The 21965-nt window shown below is 39.9% G+C and overlaps 1 protein-coding gene across 3 annotated transcripts in view; it reads left to right on the top strand.

Annotated features, from left to right (window-relative positions):
• Positions 1-21623, top strand: part of atad2b (ATPase family AAA domain containing 2B) — a 118385-nt gene extending 96762 nt beyond the window's left edge. For all 3 annotated transcript variants that reach the window (XM_047387894.1, XM_047387893.1, XM_047387892.1), the window contains 2 exons: positions 7186-7314; positions 17223-21623. In XM_047387894.1, the coding sequence (XP_047243850.1) occupies positions 7186-7314; positions 17223-17264 (171 nt within the window). In that variant the 3' untranslated portion in view covers positions 17265-21623. The remainder of the gene's footprint in view (positions 1-7185; positions 7315-17222) is intronic.
• Positions 21624-21965: the final 342 nt, after the last annotated feature.

The following is a 21965-nucleotide window of genomic DNA, read 5'->3' as shown; positions in this document are numbered from 1 at the left end:
AAAGGTCCCATATTTTACCAGTCAGTGAATGCACCATACCTGAGCTTGCAGTAACAAAAACACTTTTTGGTGTGGGCATTTAACGAGGGGAGAAGACTCAAAGTTACCTAGTTTGAATATCAGTGAGATGCTTAAAATGAAGCCAGAGAAAGAACACACATAAAAAATGTATTTAAGAGGAAACTGTATTTTCTGTTGTCGATTGAGGCTGTGAGAGAGCGAGAGAGAGCAAGAATTTCTCCAAATAACTCAATGATGTGCAGCAAACCTGTCGTGCTTTTTCTTTTTCAGCTTTCAACCTCCATCTGTTGTGGAACATGATGGATTTTTATATGATATCTGCTTTTTAGATATCTCAGAGGCATTGATCTACATTTCCCAGGGAAACAGTTAGAATCTCGGTTTTCGTAGTGCTAGCCCCGCTTCCAGCACTAACCACCGGGGCCAGATGCTAAAGTCAGACAAAAATATCAACTCTAATAATTTTATTTTTGTTTTAAAACAGTAAAATTCTGTTTTATGAATATTCTCTCACACACAGTGGGATGCTGCCTCTGAACTTTATACCAGGAGGGCTACAATAATTTATTTGGAATGCTCTTCTATCTTTTTGAAGTACATTACTGTTCTGGATTTTGGTTATCGGGAGGTCAAAAAGGAACAAAAGCAGGAGATCAAATGTGAGCCAAAAAGATTCTGATCAGTGCATCTCCATCTTAAACATTTACCTCCAGCACTTTAAGCCTTTCTGCAAAGTTTGACATCTCCAGCCTTTTCATTCTGTTGGTCTTTTATATTCCAGGAGTATATTCTCATAATGCATGGGCTCTCGGCGAGGCTTATTGCATTGTCAGCATGATTCACACCGCAGCACACATAAATATTACACAGATTACATTGCACATGTGAGGAGCAAAAACTCATGGTATTGGATCTCCGATATCTTGAATATTACATTTCCTCCCGTATCCTTCTTATCAGAAATCTTGTTTTTTGGGCTTTTTCGGTGCATTATTTTTATTTTGTATTACATTCTTTCAGAAGACAAAACAAACAAAACACGATATGGCTTGTTTTCTTAGTTCCCACTCTTTTCCTCTCAAAGAGTATTTTTAAGCCCTTGCATTGAAACGTTCGATTTGTAGAACTAAAACTTCTATAAATGTGTTGGGGAGTAAAAGTCTGAGCTCCCTTTATTTAATTCTGATTATGTGCTAAGCTGGATAGTTGGATAGACTTAATCAGTCAGCTTAGTTCACCAGCCCTGGTCTTTTCCCTAATCTAATTTTCAAATGCGTCAGGAAAGGCACTTATTAACCATGGATTGACTTCTAGGGTTCGATTCATCCCATCCCCAGGAAACCTGCTGCAAGTCTCCAAGCTCTCCATTGATCAAAAGTAACTCCTTTATTGATCTTTGTGCTGCAGTGACTATGATAACATTTCAGTTTATTTATTTCCATATATTTATTTTCATTTGACCTTTTCCACCGCTTTCAGCAGTGCTTTTTCAATGCAACTCTAGCTCTAACCTGACTAGCACATAAAACATGTTGCTTTACTTGCATAAGCTCACATATTTAATTACTAATACGCATTTTCCTTCATAATACACCCTAAAAACCTTTAAAAAATGATCTGTTTTTAACAGCAATCAGGAGTTTTTAGATGGCTGATAGAATGAAAACGTCACCTATTTCTACTTTATTTTTAAAACATCAGTGTTGCAGTACCAGTGTGACAAAGATGCACTATTTTCTCCTGTATCTTTTTCTGTCACAAATCGCCACCCATCACATACCACCTCCGGCTCACAGACTCCACTGGTTTTTATAGTAACGAACAAACCGGAATCATTTATAATTCATTCATTTGGTTGTGCCTCAGATGGTAAAAAAAGAAAAACGGGAAGAAGAAATGGAGTTGTGCTCTCCGAGGCAGATATCGAAGGCTTAATAGTGTCCCTGGTGACAGAAAATGTTGGGTTTCAAACCCCCTACTGCCTGCTAACCCTTTTCTCCCAGTCAGCGTTGAGGAAGACACCCCCACGCTTACACACACTAGTCTGTGTAGCCAGAAACGCATTCAGTGATCAAAGTAGACCCTCTATGTCAGTCGACTAAAGTCTTGATGCATGATTGTTCACAGCTTGTTTGTTTAACAGAAGCTTTGTGTGCAACACAATAAAACGTAGACAGCATCACTTTCCACATTTCACAACTGTAGAGGAAATCGCCGTCTTTTCTCAAACCATCAAGTTGTTGTGAATTTATGAAACACATTTCATGGGTGGAAGTGAGATGAGTATACCCCGTTACAAAATGTAGAAAAGTTAAGCTGCGGCACTGTTCCACACTTTGAATTGGTTCACATTTTGTTATGTTATGACTACAAATTAAGATGTGTTTTAATAGGATTGTATGTCAACCAACATAAACTAGGGCATCATTGTGAAGTGGAAGAAAAACAAGTAAGGGTTTTCCAAATCTTTACTAATGAAAATATGAAAAGTGTGGTTCACTGTAAAAATCCGATGCAACCGGTTGCCTCTATTATTCCTCTAATACTCCACTTGAATGTAATTTAATCCCAGTGTAAATGCAGCTCTTCTGTAAAAGGTTTCAGTGGTTTGTTGAAGAACATTAGTGAACAAACTGCATCATGAACACTCCAGAAAGGCCATGGATAAAGTTGTGGAATTTAAATCAGTTAGGTAATAAATCAATATTCAAAGCTTTCAGCATCTCACTAAGCTCAGTTCAGTCTATTATCAGAAAACGGAAAGAGTATGACGCCACGTTATCCACCAAATCGGTACAGGCAGGGCAAGGTGAGAATTAATCAGAGAAGCAGCCCATTGTAACTCTGGAGGAGCTGCAGAGATCCACAGCTAATATGACACAGCTGGGAGAATTTGTCAACAGAATAATTGAGTTGTCTCTATGACTTGTCTCTACTATGAGTTATGCGCTCCATAAATCGCTCCTTTATGGTGGAATGCCAAGAAGAAAGCCATAAGAACCAATGCATTGGACTCCACAATCTTGGGAAGAATGTGCTGTGTCCCCACATGAAACCAAAATTGAAATTTTAGACCCCCTTGCAAAATGACATGTTGGAGTGAAAACTAACACTGCACAACACACACTGTGAAACATAGGGGTGGCAACAATATGTCAGAGAAGCTTGTCAGAGTTTATGTAAAAATAAATGGAGCTAAAACAGGACAGTCCTGGAAGAAAACCTTGTGGAGGCTGCAGACAGCTTAAGAAATGAGACGGTAGTTGATCATCCAGTAGGTCAGTGATTCTAAACATGCCGCCAGAGCTACAGTGGATTGTTTTCGAAGATTGATGTACAAGTGCATTTTTATTTGTAGAACAAAACATTTGACCAGATACGCCATTCCTGCTAGTTCAGTTACATCCAATTTGGTGTATCGCATATTAATGCATTAAGGTTTGTGGTCATAATAAGACAAATTAAAAAAACATAGTTCAGTAAGTATGAATACTCTTGCAAGGCACTCTAGCTCCATATAACACCATCCTGCTTTGTTCTGTCCCACACCCTCTATCTGTGGTCTTAAGACACTTGAAAATAGAGATGTTAGGAAAGATGGGGAGGGGACAATAGTGAAGGGAGTTTAGAGGGCTGAGGTTAAATGGCCCATGTCAGTAGTAGTCTTTAACACAAGGGATTACTGGCCTTTTGTGTGCTGCAAGCTCACTCAGTCACTGAGCCTGTGTAAGACACACTCGTACACCATTTACCACACAACATCCCGATCAAGCCAGCAAAGGCTGAGAAGTAAACTGCTGCAATCAGCTTTCTACGGTGAGAGAAGAAAGTGAGGGAATGGATGGGGGAGGAGGAAAAGAATATTGTGAACTGGAAAAAGGAGGAAAAACAAACACGCTGGAAGCAAAGGTTTTTGTTCAAAAGTGTTAAAATGGGATTGAAAATGAGGTGAGGAGAGGCTGTTACACACGAAGTATAGCTTGAGGTTAGGACTTGAATTAGTGGGGAAAAAGTGTTCTCTATATCATACTGAAACATGATGAACATGGGAAGTAGTGCAGCAGTTGTTGCACAAAGGGAAGGCTGGAGAACTACCTTGAAATGATGTTAATCAGAGGCATCTCACAGTGATGCTATCCATTTTGTCCTGCTTTTTATGAACTCTCATACCTGCATTCATTTGCTAATGAACCACAAGCCAGACGGCTGCAGAACATATTCAGTATCTAACTATGGAGTGGGATTTTTGTTGCAGCAATCCTTTCGAGTGTGTGTTCTTTTCTATGTGTAGCAGTTATTTGTCTTTGATTTATTAGAATGACTAATTGGAGAGTTTCAGGTCCAAATTTTATCGTACCATGCTGCAAGTGTAAAGGGTTGAAACTGGACTGTATTCAGTCCAGTTTCATAGATTTTGGGTTCAAAAGGATTTCTTTATAATGTCCAATCTTTAAATTCTGCTGTAATCTGATGCATGCTAAGCCTAAAATTATTTAAGTGACTGATGCATATGAGTCACGGTTGGGTTCAAACCTCAGTTTTGGGGTCACAGCTCAGCATGGGTGCATTACACAGTATCAAACTTCATGCCAAATGCTAGGTTTCTATTTTGAACAGAACCCAACACTTCCCAAGGTTGGTGAGGAGGTTTTAAGTGTACAGTCTAAGTACAACAAGATGGGCTTTATCTGCTCTTACGTGATAACATAAAATTTTTTTCAGATGTTCATTCAGTTTGAGATAATTGGGGCCCAACAGGCCATATTTCAAATGAAAAATCTGATTAAATCCCAATGTTTATTTTCTATCACAAGACAAAAAAGAGAGGGAGTGTATGTTTTAATTACTTTGTCTTTTGCAGGACACAATACATTCATTCCGGTTCTTCATTGCTGTTAATTAGAGATGCATCAATCATTCAGCCAGCGATGGGAATTGGCCAATTCTCTGTTGATCAGCTCCCTGGCAGCTGAAATATGGAGACATCTGGGTTTATTGTTCCATAAACACATCAACACACATACTATGTAGTTTACTTTTTTTCTTTTTCTTTAAGATTTGTTTTGCAGCACTAGTGGCATTTTATTTTTCAGTGTTTTTTTTAAATTAACAGTAGGCAGACAGGAAACAGGGGTGGAGAGAGGGGGGAAGACATGTGGCAAACGTCTCGAACCCAGGGCCACCGCGTCAAGGACCAAAGCCTCAGTACATGGGCCGCGCGCTTAAACCCCTACATCAACAGCACCACGCCCAGTTTGCTCTTTTTAAGTTTATTAAAAACCAGATACAGGTAATGGACATATGGTTTGATGCACAAATGAGGTATAATGCATATAATAGGTGGAGATGTACTTCAGCCAATAGAAGCCTGCTTCTATAAACAAGTTTGTGAAAAGCAGTTCTGCTCATCACACCAGTGTCTGATGCAATGAAATCATCATAGAGTTTTAATGTGTACTCTCAAAGCAATAAAAACATGCCTGTGCCTTCTCATTTGATTTAATCAGGACTAATAATGTTACACTCTGAGATCTGGGGTCAGCCATGTTTACAACTCCAAGAGTCATTTTATAGTGCTTCAGAAAAAGAGAATATGGTTTTTATAAATACAAGAATAATTTTTTTATTTGAAAGAAAAAAAACCTCAACCCTCCTCAACATTTTCTTTCTATTGTCAGGTTTCAATCAAAGGAGAGAATCAAACTTTAACAAAAAGAGATGAATACATTTTCTTCAATGGAAGGTTTTATACCTATAGTCTTACTGACTGAAAAAGTCAAAACAAACAACATCTGGAAAAATACCACTGAACGTGCAGAAAAGCTGCTAAAACCTTGATATATTACCTTAACATTTATAAACAAAGCTTTGTTTTTAATCCTTTTTTTGGCTCAAGTAATCCAGAGCCACTAAACTGTTATTTGTGACTCGGTAGCCATAAGTTCAAAACGTCTACTCTAGATAATGAAATCAGTAATTCAGGTTTTAAAAAGCATTAGAAGTTACCCAAAGCAGTGGCATCAAAGACTATCATTGTAACAAATAATCTTCTTATTGCTAAGCTCTCCAAATACTTCTAGACTGTGCTGTTGCATTATGGAGAACAATCAGCATCCCTGCAGCTAAAAACGGCTGCAAGACAAATACTTAGAAAGTCAGTTTCTTTCCTTGAATTCACTCAGACATAACATCGTGATAAAGTTGCATTTATAATATCTGAGCTGTTCTATTTTAGGCAGTGATTTGCTTCTGCATGTTAATGCTGAGAGCTTCTTGGTAACAGCTGTAAGCCTCAGCTCAGCTTCTGATAGAACAGTTTGTTCTCAGAAATAACAAACAAAAAGAAAGCAAAGAATTGTTTGTTTAGGGCAAATTTCCAGTTAAAAGAGGTAGAAAGTTTCTCTTGGTGCTTGTTCATATTTTGACCTTAATCAAGGCCCTGTTATTTAATCGCAAATCATTGTTAGATGAAGTTCAGTGATTAATTCACTGCTAACCCGTTTTGCCTCTGCAATTTTTCCACTGTTCTCTATAATTACCTCTCACATGTTCATTGATGAAAGGCTCTGACAAACATGCATGTCCTATTAATCACAATATTGCCTTGATTTTTTACGTTGAACACGTGGTCACTGTCTGTCTCGGGTGCAGAAGACACACACACACACGTTTGTTGCTGTCGAGGTTTCCCTGTTTGCTTGGTGCCAGGGGTGATAACATTAATTATTGTGCCTTTGCAGCCTCAGCCCTTGCATTCTGATGAGCCCTGCGTTTGACTAAACCCACACAGAGTCACTGACTTTGACTTAGGTAGAATGTGAAGAACAGGTCAATTAGAAAAGCCTTTGACTGCTCCGAATGTTTTAATTAAAGTGGCAGTGAAATGTAAACTTAGTTCTAATTATGATTAGTTTTAATTAGCTGTCACTCTGATCTTAATTGCCTTTGAATACATCTGACTTCTAAATGCCGCATCTCCAAGCACCAACCGCCGTGCTCGGCTTACGTGGCAGGTCATACAGCCGCGTGCGACTCTGTTTGTGTCTGTATCATTACCGTCTCTCCGTGCACACAGTAAGAATGCATTGTATGTATTTATTTCATGTTTGCTTCCAAAATGTTTTAAACATTAATGTGTAACATCATTTACATCTTCTCCCACAGATTTTGCTGGATATGGTGGTAAAGAAGAGTGAGGGCTACAGCGTGGAGCAGCTGGAGAGACTCTACTCCCTCCTTAGCCAGTGTATCTACCAGCACCGCAGAGAATACGACAAGACCCGGCTACTGGAGGTCAGAAGGACACTTCTGGGTCCTGTGTTCAGATATTAGTGCCAGCATGATAAATGCACAGTGCTGGCCACATTTATCGGCATCCGTTTTTAAAGAGGAGTAAAAAGCTTTAAATTCTAAAGTTGAATATAATCCCACACTGAAAATAATAAAAACAACAAATGAATAACATAATTACAGTATTTAGTGGAAATGAAAAGAAAAATGAGAAGCGGACACTTCTATAATATTTCACAGGGTTGGAGCATACAGAGAGGCATCTATGACCATTTGTACAATCTGTCCAGCTCATCCAGAGTCTTGGGTCCTTTCTCATGCTCTCTCCTCTATATTTCACTGGGACAGTGGGACTGGGACAGCTATTTCTGTGTTTTGGGGCAAACTCCAGCAGATTTTTATTACAAATCTTTAACTAAACTGATATTTCAAAGAGTTGATGATTCTGTTCACTCTAACAAAGTCAGCAGGTGTTTTTCCACAAATGTACCCTTTTCCCACTTGGAGTGTTTGTTGCCAAAAAACAAAAGGCACATTTTTGGCCCTGTCCCAATACTCACACTTCCATCCTTGTGTCCCTGAATTGCGCGTTCCCGTTGATGGGTTCGAGTGCGTAGTGTGTCCCAATTCTCCAGAATGGTCATTAGCCCCGCCCCCTTTGTGCCCTCAATCCGCACTTCGGCGAAGCCCGCATCTAAGCGGACTTCACCGAAGTATATTACCCACAGATGACGTTCTGAGGAAAAACCAATCACCACCATCAATGTAATCAACTATCAAATCAGAATAATAAGAACTACATAAACTTTAGACAGCAAGCCGACAAATGTATTTTTTTACTGGTTTTCCAGGCTCAACACTAAGACTAACTTACTTACTAAGACTGGGATCAGAGGGAGTCTGGGCAGTCAGTAGGTCATAACACTGAAGTTACCTTTCAAACAAACACTGGTGCAGTGAGAGTCTGGTGTATAAGATTCCTCCGCTTCCTGCACTTTCTTCTGCTCAAAACAATTGCTTGTTGCAGTTTTAAAATAGTTTTTTTAGCAGCAAGACTGTGAAAACATCGCCAGTTCCTGCCCTTTTTGATGTTCCAGTTACAGTTCAGAGGTGGAAGTCAATGATGTAACCCCTACTGTCCCAATTCTCAAGTTTTGCACGCTTGTAACCTGCACACTTCAACCCCTACGTGCACTTGTACAAAGTACACACTTCATAGAGGGGCGTAGGGTGTAGTGTGGGAATTGGGACAGGGCCTCTGCCTCATCTGAACCAAAAGCAGTTACAACCAGTTGTCATGGTATAGTGTCTAAAGATTTGTATGAACATCCAAAGATACTAGCCACTCTGTACTGCACATCTCTGCTGATGAGCTTTTATTTGTCTATTTTTAACCTCCTTAACCGCTGTATCTGCTCGGTTTGGTGGCAGGATAAACATGTGACCTCATCCAGCCTACTGGCCTCTGTGTTGCATCCTATTCATACCCTAGGGCAAAAAGAAAGTTATGGATTACCAATTATTGGTTCCTTGAAATGCAGACTGACATAAAGGAAGTATCAATAAAAAGGTTACATTTATTTAAAAGTGATGGTTATAGGCACTAGCAAATGTGCCGACTCAAATTAAAGTTGGTCTTTTCAACACTTTTCAAGGTGAGATTATGCTACTGCAGTGAAATATAAATAGATTTTAAGGCTTTCTACTCATCTTTGCTCTATACATTTTATATATTGGCCCTGATATGTGAATTAATTAGGATTTTTACACTTTGCTTGTAGTTAGATATTATCTGTCTTCTGCTAAATTATAAACTTGACACGTCTACATTCTTCCATGCATTCTTCCATGGTAGCTGTGCATCATTTGGTTGTTGCCATGTCTGTCCCTTTGAAGCCATAAGTGATCATTTTTAGCTAAGATGTGGGGCTGAAGAGTAATACTTGAAAGCTGATAAGACAAAAGTACTTGTCTCTGAGAGCTGCCGGCGCACTCATCACAAGGAGTAAATCCTGCTAATGACACCTTAATGACTTATTAGAGAAAAAAAATGACTTCATGGTTTATCAGAGTGGATAAAAAAAAAAAAAAGGATTCTATTAGAGCGAAAGTTATTTTGTAGCCGCTGACTTGATGTCACGCTGTGCTTTTTTGTCATAAGATGTTTTTTTTCTTCAGCTTTACCTCTAACAGCAGTACATTTATACATTATGGACAGATATTATAATCAGCAGTAAATTCTATGGGTTTTTTTTGTACATATATCAGCTTTGACGTGTGACGAGACGGCCCCTTCCATTGATCGGTGCTGTTTTATAGTGAGAAAAATATAAAATGAAAGAACATGCAAAAAGAGTGGATGAAAAAAGAGAGAGAAATAATAAAAGGATAAGTATTTTCCCTGTCTGGATTAGAATAAAAAAAGAACATGAAGGATGGGAATTGTTTGTATTCCTGTCCCTTTGTTTAGAGGTTTTGTCGTCTCAAGATCAACATAGACTTTATTGTCCCCTAGGGACAATTTGTTCAGCAGCCAGTGAAGTACAATGCACAGAAAAGTACAAATAAAACTGACAGAAAAGCAAAAATAACCACAGCATGATACAACCAGGATACAAACGTAGGCTACTACAGTCTCTATAAGGGTCCATAAGGTCCAATTATTAATGTGGCTGACACTACCAGGGACTAATGAACATTTATACCTTTTTGTATTGCACTTTATCACCGTTTATCTGCGAGCTGATAGCAGCAACCTGTAATTATAGTAAAGAAGGTGGCTTGGGTCAGCAAGGACAGCTGTAGCCTTCCTTGAGACTCTGGTCCTGTAGTGCTGTGGGAACTCTACTAGACTAATCCCTGTAGTTTTGCTGCACATCTTTACAACTCTGATTAGTCTGTGCTTATCCTATTAACAGTGAAGATTTGTGTTTGTAAAGGCGTGAAAAAGAGATTAGATCCTGGAGCGGTATGGAATTTAGACATGACAAATCTGTAGGAATGCTGGAATAAAAATATTTATTTTCTGTTCTCCATCATTTCTCGGTGAAGTGCCCATGTGTATTTTGTCGTTTCAACTTGATATGTTGGTTTGGTTTTGCCTGCGAGGCCTTCATAAAAAGTCGAGAAGATACATCCCTGTTGTAGGAGTTTAGATGCAGACACTGTGCACACTGAGATAAGCTGACACAAAAACAAAGTATCATAGATCATGGCAGAACCAGGAAATGAATCCTCTGTGGAAGTGGAGCTGAGCAATAATGGTATCAGTACAGTTTCTATCAGGTTGAAATAGGGGAGTTTTCTGTATCAGTGGTTTTCTTGGCCCCAGAAGAAGTCCTAATGAGGACAGCAGAAACTCTAAATGAGGGCATGTAAAAGATTGTATTGGGTGATGGTGATACAGGAGACAGGAACTATAATCCAAAACGATTCATTACCAATCCTTGCAGTGCATGCCACACAGAGCTCAAAAGTTGACGCAGGCTGAAGATGATTTTAGCAGAATAAAACATAGTCGGATGAAAACTCCTGCTACAGTAAAATCCCCCTCTAAAAACCTAAACAGATCTCTAATACAGATGACCTTTTCTTTTTATTTACTGCTAATTCCTTTTGACAGACTTCTTTACAGAAATGACTGCTGTGTAGCTTCCCAGAATCCCATCTGGTCATCTGCTGCTGCTGCAGGATGTCAGAGCAGACAGGGGGCCAGAAGTGGTGGTGCTGTGGCATTGGTAGCCAGGGCTGCTTGTCAGGATGTCAGAGAGGGGAAGCAGCAGAGAGAGGGAGCGAGTAGTCAGCCAGGTGGTGCCGCCTGTCGACTGGCCCGGTGGAGGAGGAGGCGAGGGGTGCGCGTCTGGGGTTCATCTCATGCTGCCAGCCTAAATTGGTGTTTGGAGAGCAGAAATGTCAGCTCATCTGGCATGTGTTTTGTTTGCCAGTGTTTCCAACAGGCAGCTTGACTCCACAGCAGGTCATCTCCTTGTAACTCCCCAGAGAGTGAAAATGCATGCACACAAAACTCATATTGAATATGGCGTCAACAGCTACCTCCACTTAACGTGGCTCTGTGTAGTAGCGCGTAGTATTTGTGTGTAAATTGTAGAACTGAGTGAAATGGAGCATATCTATACATTTGTCTCCTCTACTTCCCGCCGCCGTCCTTTGGGTATGGTGCGTCTTCAGAGGGGTTGACCTTTCAGTAGATGGAGTGAAATGCAGCCTTCTTGCAGTTAAAGCCATAGGACCCGTGTCTTGTCTGTACACCACAACAACCCAGCTATGCTTTTATCTGTACGTTCTGCTTCAGATGGCCTCAGACTAGGTATTGTACAGGTCCTTCTCAAAATATTAGCATATTGTGATAAAGTTCATTATTTTCCATAATGTCATGATGAAAATTTAACATTCATATATTTTAGATTCATTGCACACGAACTGAAATATTTCAGGTCTTTTATTGTCTTAATACGGATGATTTTGGCATACAGCTCATGAAAACCCAAAATTCCTATCTCACAAAATTAGCATATTTCATCCGACCAATAAAAGAAAAGTGTTTTTAATACAAAAACGTCAACCTTCAAATAATCATGTACAGTTATGCACTCAATACTTGGTCGGGAATCCTTTGGCAGAAATGACTGCTTCAATGCGGCGTGGCATGGAGGCAATCAGCCTGTGGCACTGCTGAGGTCTTATGGAGGCCCAGGATGCTTCGATAGCGGCCTTTAGCTCATCCAGAGTGTTGGGTCTTGAGTCTCTCAACGTTCTCTTCACAATATCCCACAGATTCTCTATGGGGTTCAGGTCAGGAGAGTTGGCAGGCCAATTGAGCACAGTGATACCATGGTCAGTAAACCATTTACCAGTGGTTTTGGCACTGTGAGCAGGTGCCAGGTCGTGCTGAAAAATGAAATCTTCATCTCCATAAAGCTTTTCAGCAGATGGAAGCATGAAGTGCTCCAAAATCTCCTGATAGCTAGCTGCATTGACCCTGCCCTTGATAAAACACGGTGGACCAACACCAGCAGCTGACACGGCACCCCAGACCATCACTGACTGTGGGTATTTGACACTGGACTTCTGGCATTTTGACATTTCCTTCTCCCCAGTTTTCCTCCAGACTCTGGCACCTTGATTTCCGAATGACATGCAGAATTTGCTTTCATCCGAAAAAAGTACTTTGGACCACTGAGCAACAGTCCAGTGCTGCTTCTCTGTAGCCCAGGTCTGGGGAATGCGGCACCTGTAGCCCATTTCCTGCACACACCTGTGCACGGTGGCTCTGGATGTTTCTACTCCAGACTCAGTCCACTGCTTCCGCAGGTCCCCCAAGGTCTGGAATCGGCCCTTCTCCACAATCTTCCTCAGGGTCCGGTCACCTCTTCTCGTTGTGCAGCGTTTTCTGCCACACTTTTTCCTTCCCACAGACTTCCCACTGAGGTGCCTTGATACAGCACTCTGGGAACAGCCTATTCGTTCAGAAATTTCTTTCTGTGTCTTACCCTCTTGCTTGAGGGTGTCAATAGTGGCCTTCTGGACAGCAGTCAGGTCGGCAGTCTTACCCATGATTGGGGTTTTGAGTGATGAACCAGGCTGGGAGTTTTAAAGGCCTCAGGAATCTTTTGCAGGTGTTTAGAGTTAACTCGTTGATTCAGATGATTAGGTTCATAGCTCGTTTAGAGACCCTTTTAATGATATGCTAATTTTGTGAGATAGGAATTTTGGGTTTTCATGAGCTGTATGCTAATATTTTGAGAAGGACCTGTATTCTTCCCGTGTTTCAGATAGGACCCTTGAACCTTTTCACCTCGATCTGTGCAGAGTCGCAGCTCAACATAATAAATGCTAAATTAACTGAACTCTGTGTATGTTGCTTCATCCTTCGCTTATTTTGTCTAACCTGCTGATGATCCATCCATCTGTCCACTTGTCTGCCTGTCCATTATATATTGTCCATTCGCCCATCCCTCTATCCATCTGACCATCCATACTTTTTGTTTGCCAATTTATAGAAATATCTATAAATCCATCGTATTATTTTATTTATTTTTTTTACTTTTCAAATGGACATTTTAAAAAGTGACATTTAAACGTTTAAGATGTGCACCGAGTCCAAATAGTTTGTAAAACATGTTGCCATGTGCCTCATAAACAGGACTGAAGAACAATTGAGCTCTAAAAATTAATTAAAAAATACTAACTGTTGAATTCAGCCTGACAGATTCTGAAAAGCTTGAAAGTCTTTTGAGACTATTTGTATCTGTAATGAACAGTTGCACAAAGAGAAAACCTTCATAAAACGGAGAACTCGGGAACGAACACAATGCAGCCCTTTTCCATTTATCGCGGGAGCTGTTGTCTGTCTTGTGAAAGAACACCTTTTGTGCAGGAATAACACACGAGATTGCCATCTTTCCTCACTTTGTCTTTTACTGCACAGGGGGGAAAACACTCACACTGTTGGTTTTTCATTGCTAACCAACCGGACACGCACAGCTGTAGGAAATTGTATCTTGGAAATGAAAATCTGTTTTTCTGATGGAGGTAGATGAGTTCAATCTAAATCGGTGCTGTTCAGTAATTTAACACCTGTGACACAAATGGATGATGTGTTAAGAGTACCAAGCATGTTTGTGCCAGATGTTTCGTTTATTACATAGTATTAATAAAATTGAACGAATCTAATGTATTACATGAGCTTCTATGCATCAGTAAGCCTATCTTGTGTAGATCTTCCTTCATGTTGGAGGGTAACGCCGCTGTAGGTCAGATCATATCAGCAGTTGTTGCCAAAAATGCTAGATCAAGATTGCAGATCTTATAGATTTTTGAGGCCCCAAGCAAAAACACTGTTTGTATGAATGTTTAGGCTCCTGCAATGTTTCCCTCAAACCTGCCCACAATGTTCTGTTGGATCATGACTATCATCCAGCCTGCTCTGAAACAACCATGTAAAAAGCTGCCCTCAATTCCTACCAAAGAGATCAGATAAATGAAGTATGCAGTTGATTACCAAATTAATAAAATATATTTTATTAAAGTGCCGAGATTTGAGGTGGATGGATACAAATGTGTGCTGTAATAATGCTACCATGAAGACAAAAGCTGGACCTGCTGCGTGAAATTTAACAGATATACCATGGATGCTGTATAGTTGAAGGAAATACTGTTGAAAGCTGTAAAGTAATTGGCTAAATGAATGGCCTTGGGTCAGTCCCGTCGACTCTACACCAGTTTGTACCCCATTTCTCACCACGTCGTCCCTTCCTATTTCCACTTTGCACACTGAAAACATTTCATACGCATGTTCTCAACGTTGCATATCAGTTAAGTTCTCTTGAATGCTTTGGTTGTATTTAATGAATTTTAAGTATAAACAATCATTTACTTCTCTAACCAGGTATATCATTTCTTTCTGTGGTTAGTGTTTCTGATCCCTGTGTGGATCAGGTCACTTTTATGAAATATGTCAGATTATGACCTCAGATTCAATCAAAATCATTAGTTTTTCATTAGAGCTACAGTCACATGTCCAGGTTTGCAGATACATGTTCCTGGTATAACTGTTAACTAGTTGGTAGGATTTAACATGCTAGTGAACTGCTGGTCCATCTGAGCTCCCTTAACACCCTTTTCCCTGATCCTGTTTACAGTTGGTTCTGTCTGACCCAGTGGAATTTGTTGAGCCACAGATCCCTAACTTAGCGGTAACACTGAGTAGTCCTATAATGTAACTGTGTGTGGTCAAGTGCTGCGGTGGAAAGGACTTTAGAGATGACACATTTTCGAGCCTGCAGGCAGATAAGCTTTAGATCTGCAAAGCAGTGAGAAGCTCTCTAGCATCTTGGCGTGTTTGTATGGCAATAAATGGGAGGATAAAAATTACAGATGCTTAAAGCATACATGTGCCTAAAATATTGGATGTGCTTAATAACCCGAAGCCTTTAGATGTTTCAAAATAAGTCATATTTCATACAGTCATGCATAAGTTGCACCTCTTATTGCTCTGTTGTCTTTTACAGTCTGTGAGACCTGCTGTTAATAGCTGTGGGTAAGGCAGAAAAACTGAGGGCTTAATTTATGTAATAAAAGTACCATAATTATGCTGCTTGTATTTTGCTTCATATTTAAATTGGTTTATCTGTTGGTTTGAACAAGGTAGAACATGTTTGTTCCTTAGATTCTTGGGACTTGAAAACTCAAACCTCAGTGTAAGCTGCAGTTTCTGCTGCATGGTAGTCCATATATTTTTAATAAACCTGAGGTCAGAGCCCTTCCTGAAGCTTGATGTTGGAACAAGCAGCAGAGCTAAAACATTTAATTTGGAGCCATCAGGTCTCTTTCTTGGCTTGTGCCAAATCAGTCAGTGATGTTTGGTTAACACACTTTGCTTTGGACAGTGACAGTGGAGGTCTTGGGTTGTTCTTCAGCATATACCAGGGGAGGGGGGGGGGCAATTTGGGTCAGATGTGTTTATGTATTTGGAAGATGCTTTTATCCAAAGCGACTTAAGAATGAGGATGTAACCATAAGCTACTTAGATGGACAACCAAAAGTGACAGTGTAGAAATAGAGTGCAGGCATAGAGGGAAGGACAGTAGAGGAGTTAAGGAACTGTAGGTGCTGAGATATGAGATGCTTTCTAAAGAGCTGGGTCCTCAGCAGCTTCATGACGTAAGACCTCGGTAGATCATGTGGAACGACACATGCTTGGATTGTCTTGTTTGGTGTAGGCACTGCTAGCTGACGATCCTTCAATCCCTTGGGTGAAGTCTGGACACAATAGGGTGATTCGCCAGACGATTGATTCTCAGATATATCAAAATGGGTTTTGGAATAGAAAAAGAGGACTGACATGAGGCCTCTATAACGGCCTTACTAAAACCCCGACCTCAACCCTGTCAAATCTGTGGGAGTTGTGCATAAATACGAAATATCTGTCCGTAAACAAAACAAGTGAGCTCCACCAAATCCTGCCAAGAAAATGGTCCATCCTTTTACACCAAAACTTGTGGATGTGTAGTCTAGAAAATACACAAGGTATTCAAATGTGTTCACTTAATGCTTGTTTTAAAATCATTTTTAGTTATATCTCTCCACCCTGAAAAAAGAATAGTTGAAATGCATCATTCCAAGCAGGAGAGTGGATGTAAACTTCAGACTGGAGCTGTATATTTAAGAACCTGTTCTTGATACCTTGCGTAACATGGCAGTAATGTCAGCTTTGTTTCTACAAAGCAATTTCAGCATCTGCAGCTTGTCTATCTTGGATGCTGAAATCATTTAGAATTTATTTACATAAAAAAATTAGAGCATTAAAAACTCATCAGCCGAGGCCTTTGGAGAGCATGCCTGTAGCTGGCTTTTAGACTCCAGTTTCTACAGGGAGGTGTGTACAGTTGAAAAGTTTCTAATAAAGAATGGCTCCCTTCTGAAAAAAGTTTACCCTCTTCAGATGTTTAAAATTGCTTTTTGCTGAAAAGTTAATAGTTTTTTTTATTTATTTAACTTTTGCTGAAATTGATATCTGGCAGGGGTGTCTGTAGCTCCGATCAGCCATTCAGATTAGAGAACACACGCAGCATAGCATCTTCAAGGCATTAATCATGGTCTATTGCAGCCTAACATCCATCTCTCTTCCTCTGGCTCCACTCAGATGTAGTCAGTGTCAAACTCTGCTGTTTTCACGCTGAGAGAAATCGCCCATCTAACTCTAGCACGGCTTTGCTCCACTTTACATCATTTATCATGGAGAAAGCTGTTGTTTGCTGTGGGAAATTTCCAAGTAATATTGAAACTGCGGTTGCACAGATGCTTTGTACACACATCTAATTTTGCTGTGTTGGCTTGAGATTAAGCGGTTTGTGTTGATCCGTGTGTGTGTTTCTCTGTTTGTGTCACAGGAGATGGAGGAGAAAATCCAGCATTTTGATACATTCCTGTGAGGTGGAGAGAAGATACTTTTCAGGTAGATCCTGATCAGCCTGGGACCACAACGACTCACATACAAAAAAAAAAAGAAAAAGACACACTCTCACAAATCACTCTTGATTTGTGAGAATGAGGACATTCATTGGTGCTATCGTCTCAGGTACCTGGCCATATCCAGACCCATTTAACACAACCAAACACCTGCAGGTGTGCGGGTCATACACACACCAACGGTGACAGGCAACCCTGGTGCTACTCGGGTGCTATCCTATAATATCCATGCTGCTCTTGGGAACACTTGGTCAACTCGCTAAACAAACAGATCTGGTGATGTCTCACAACAACCTGGACGCTTCTCTCCACAGCTGGCAGCTCATACATACCTACACACACACACTGAGACCCTTACCAGCAAAAGTGTGAATACCGAGTGCTGCCTCGAAGAGGACTGATCGCATCATGAATCACTGTTGCAGCCCTCTTGGCCCTCCAGTGGAACTCCTCACCATACAGGCCAGTTATCAACGCGCTATTATGTTGCTAATTCTTTCTGCCGCCTCAGCTGCTCAACCGGTTGGATATCTGAGCCACAGATGAGGAAACGTACCCCGACCTAAAGTTTGCAGAGACGTTTTAGGTGATGAGGTTAGCACAGCAAGACCAGGAGCAATTATGTCCTGTTCATTATGGTGGTCATCCGGTGTGGAAAGGCCCCCCGAAGGGTTTGAATTGGTGGGTTTAAAAAGAGCAGTGTGTAGATCCTCCTCAATGAGCACAGTTGCTCACAGACCTGCTCAGTGAGGAGCTATCCTGTCCTGAATAGCTTCACAGTTTGAATGTTTCTATGGGCACAAATTTCAGGCAAAAGTATTCTGTTCTTTTAAATCACACTTTGTATCTTACTACAGTAAAATGCCTCGAAATTCAGATCTCAGTACTAGAAGAAAACATTAGTATTTGTGATCCAGTTGTGTGCTTTTAAACACAGACATGTAAAACTCAGGTGCTCCCTGCATTTAATTTTTCATTTGGAAGTTTATGCTTCCAAATGAAACTGATTGGTCAGTGACCAGTCAAAGCGACCAATCAGAAGAGATAAATAAGGGTCCTACTATTGGTTTAGCTGTATGCATAACTGTATCAACTAGATGGGATTGTTATTTACCCAGATGTTCTTTGCTCATACTGTTCCTGCAGTTTAAACTACCTTTAGTTTTCTTCGGCTGTATGGAGCATAGAGTAACATAACGGTGCCCCTCCCTGACCTGTTGCTGCACACTGGCCGACAGTTGGCTGAAGGGGGGCTACTGCAGTTTTCCCTCGCTTAAAGCAAAGACAAATTTACCTGCATATAAATCTTTCTGATTGCAGAAAAAAACAAATTATCGTTTTATTATAACCATAATGATCAATATGCTATATTACTTTAGCAGTGGTGATGCTTTCTTTTCAGACAGAAAAGGGATTAACTGGATCATGGTATTCAGTTAACTGGCCAATAGCTACTTAAAATTTAATTCAGATTAAAAATTAAATAGGTCATCCCTCTAAAAAGCATATCAGAACATTTTAGTGCAGGTAGTAAAGTTCTATTTGATTTTCAGTCTAAATTTAATGAGGCACATAGAGGGTAGCGGAGTTTACTATGAAGGTTCAAAACTGTCACAATTTAGTAACTAAACAATTAGACACAAAAGGATAATTGTTTAAGTCTATAATTACTAAATGCCATTTATAAAGGGTATACATAGTTGAATGTTTTGTCATAAGACGTTAATGTGCTGCAGCTCTTCATTTTTCTATTTGTTTTCTATCAGCCTAACCCTTTAAGTTCAGTGAACAGAGTTAACCATGCGCTGATCGTTACTAGTCTGAAGAGGACTAGCTGTACACCTTAACCAATCACATGTTAAGGCCATATTTGATGAGCCACGGTGCTAGCTAAGTTATAGCATAATGCCCTGCAGCACAGAAACAATGTCATATAAAATAAAACTAAATAAACATATGACTCTAAACTTCAAGGAATTTAATTTGTTATTGACGAAATGGTTGGGGCAAAATAGTTGGTTTAATTTCTAAGAAGTAGATTTTAGTTTTAACAATTTGCTTTGTGTTTATTTAGATGTTAACAAATGGCACAAAAGCTGATCACAATTACAAAGGTCTTTTCTCCACTTGCACAGACCTTGATTTCTCAGGCATTTTATTCCTAAAGATGTACAAGTACAAAACATTTTGAGCCCAAATTTCTGCTCATAGGTTTCCCTCCTTTAAGCTTTGATATTACCCACCAACACCCCCGACTGAGGACCTGGAAGTACAAATAGGAAGGTGACTGTAGGTTGCACTGCCTAGTGTGTGCCTTATAACCCTGATGGAGTAGATTTAATTTAGTTTTAGGTGGGGTGGGTCTTAACCATGGAGTGTGATCCAAAAGCAAAAATAGATTAAATATATTAATGCTAGACTGAATAAAACATGTTTTAATTGTGGCCTAGACAACAAAAATGACCTGCAGATGTTAAAAACCAGAGGAATTCAGCTGATGCGTCTGCAGCACTTGAAATGTTGTTACTGTATTTAAATGTATTCACGTCTTGTCAGGCCCTAAACCAGCTGGGGGTGGGTGTCGGTCTCCACCCGAGCAGCAGCAGCCCGTAACGAAAGCTCCACGATGCTGGGCTTTCCCTCAGTTGTTTTGTTTTTGTTTTATGCGAGAATCTAACGGTGCGAGTCCGAGAATTTGTTGTGCCAACACAACGGCGCCTAGTCATTGGCCGACTGTTTCAACTCAACATATTTTGTGGTCATTATAGTCTGTTTTATTTTGTATATTTGATAATTGTTGCTTTTTTTTTGCTTGAATTGAGATTGTTTTTGCATGGGTGGGGAAGTCAGAATGAACAAGGCCATTCTAGGCAGTGCCCCCCGCTACAGTGTTACATGATTTAGCTTATTTTTCATCAGCAAACTAGAGAAGCTGCATTCTTTCCTGTGGCCATCACAGTACATGTTTTCTGTTTCTGTGGTAAATTAAGGTGTTTACTGAAGCTTTATAAACGGTTTAATGGCATTCTCATGCTTTTTGAAGATGTTTTGAGCAGGTGTGGACTGGAGAAGGCCCCTTCTTTTTCCTCAGAGCAATCCTCAAACCTCTCTGGTCAGCTCTAACTCAAGCTCACGTCTGCCTTTTTCCCTCTAATTCTTGGTGACGAAAGCAAAGGCTGTATGCAAACTGGCAATGACAGGTTAGAACTTGGACTACTGCAGAGAGAGGGGAAAAAAAACCAATGCTACCTCAGCTTAAATTATTTTAATGCGAAATCTGTTTACTGGGTACAACAGTATTTTTCTCACTCCATAAAGTACTGTCACAACATCCACAGTATCATATTCGGTACTAGCAAGTCCAACCGCAGCTGCTGCAGTAATCCAGGAGTTGTTTATATCTGATTGTGTTTGTATGTTTTAAATTTGAGCCAGATGATGATTGCATTAAGGATATGACACGGACTGTATTTAAAAGCTTTAGTTTCAGGTTCCTTTATCTTCTCCTGCATATTCTCACCCTCCTCAAAGCATTTTCTGCATGTGTCGCCTTTCTTTCACCCTTTTTCTGCAGATTTTCATCTCATTCTTACTATTTATTAGCAAATATTTTACACTTAATATTCATGAAGTTGTCTTTTTGTACGCCATGAAATTTTACATATTCATTGAGCATTACGCGTACATTTGTGTAGCGTTCGTGTAGCAGGTTTATTTGGCGTCTGCGGGGGGATTAAAGGATTAACAGGTCTCTCAGGTTCATCATGGGACAAAATGCCCTTTTCATTTTTGTTCTTAATTTATGTTTTCCTATTTTTCTTTGAATGGTTACAGACTGTGACATACTGGAAGAGACTAGCACAAGGATAGTTAAGTTAGTCTTGTGCATCACAGTGAAAGAAACATGACCAGACAGATTTGTTTCATGGTGTTCACTTTGTCTTCAATTTCTGCCAAAAGTTGTTTTTTTTTTTATGGGTTAAAAATTAACATTTAGACAAAAAATCTGGGTTGTTAAATGTCATACATTGTGATCTTCCTTCTTTATAAATTGTAGCCAGTTTGGACTAACAACCAATTTTTGTCTGGTAGACGAGACTACTTATGCAGGGAAATGGGTGGTTTTAACCTGAATCGTTTTATTTCCCCCTTTTTTTGGTCCACAGTTCTGTTAGAATGGTTTTGTAGCTTTGTCGGTTCTGTTCCTTTGTGCATTTCAAACGCCTGTTCACAATGTTACTTTAGTGTAAGTTATATTTGAAATTTACTGTATTTCTTAATAAACTGCTGTTGATATACTTGAATAAAAGGTGCAAACTAAATACAAAGTGTTTTTTTATTTTTAAGTTTGAGGAGACTGACGCAGAGAGACCTTTTTCATATTACACACACAATTGTTCAATTAAAGAACTTTCAGTTCTCAAAATATTTTACAAATATGAAAAGGTGGTGTGCATTTCATTTAGGTCATCCAACTGGCAATGGGTATGGCTCAAAGAGTTCAATCATGAGAAGCAGTCAAGAGGTTCATGGTAACGTCGTAGGGGACACAGTAAATCTGAAAAAAGCTGCTTGGTCAGATGAGATGAAGATCGAGCCTTTTCAGCCTACAAAAAAACCCTGTTTCACAGAAATCCTGAACGTCCTTTGTACATTGTGGTGGC

The sequence above is a fragment of the Girardinichthys multiradiatus genome, chromosome 15 (genome assembly GCF_021462225.1).
Source record: "Girardinichthys multiradiatus isolate DD_20200921_A chromosome 15, DD_fGirMul_XY1, whole genome shotgun sequence".
NCBI lineage: Eukaryota > Metazoa > Chordata > Actinopteri > Cyprinodontiformes > Goodeidae > Girardinichthys > Girardinichthys multiradiatus.
This window is presented reverse-complemented; position numbering and strand designations above follow the sequence as displayed.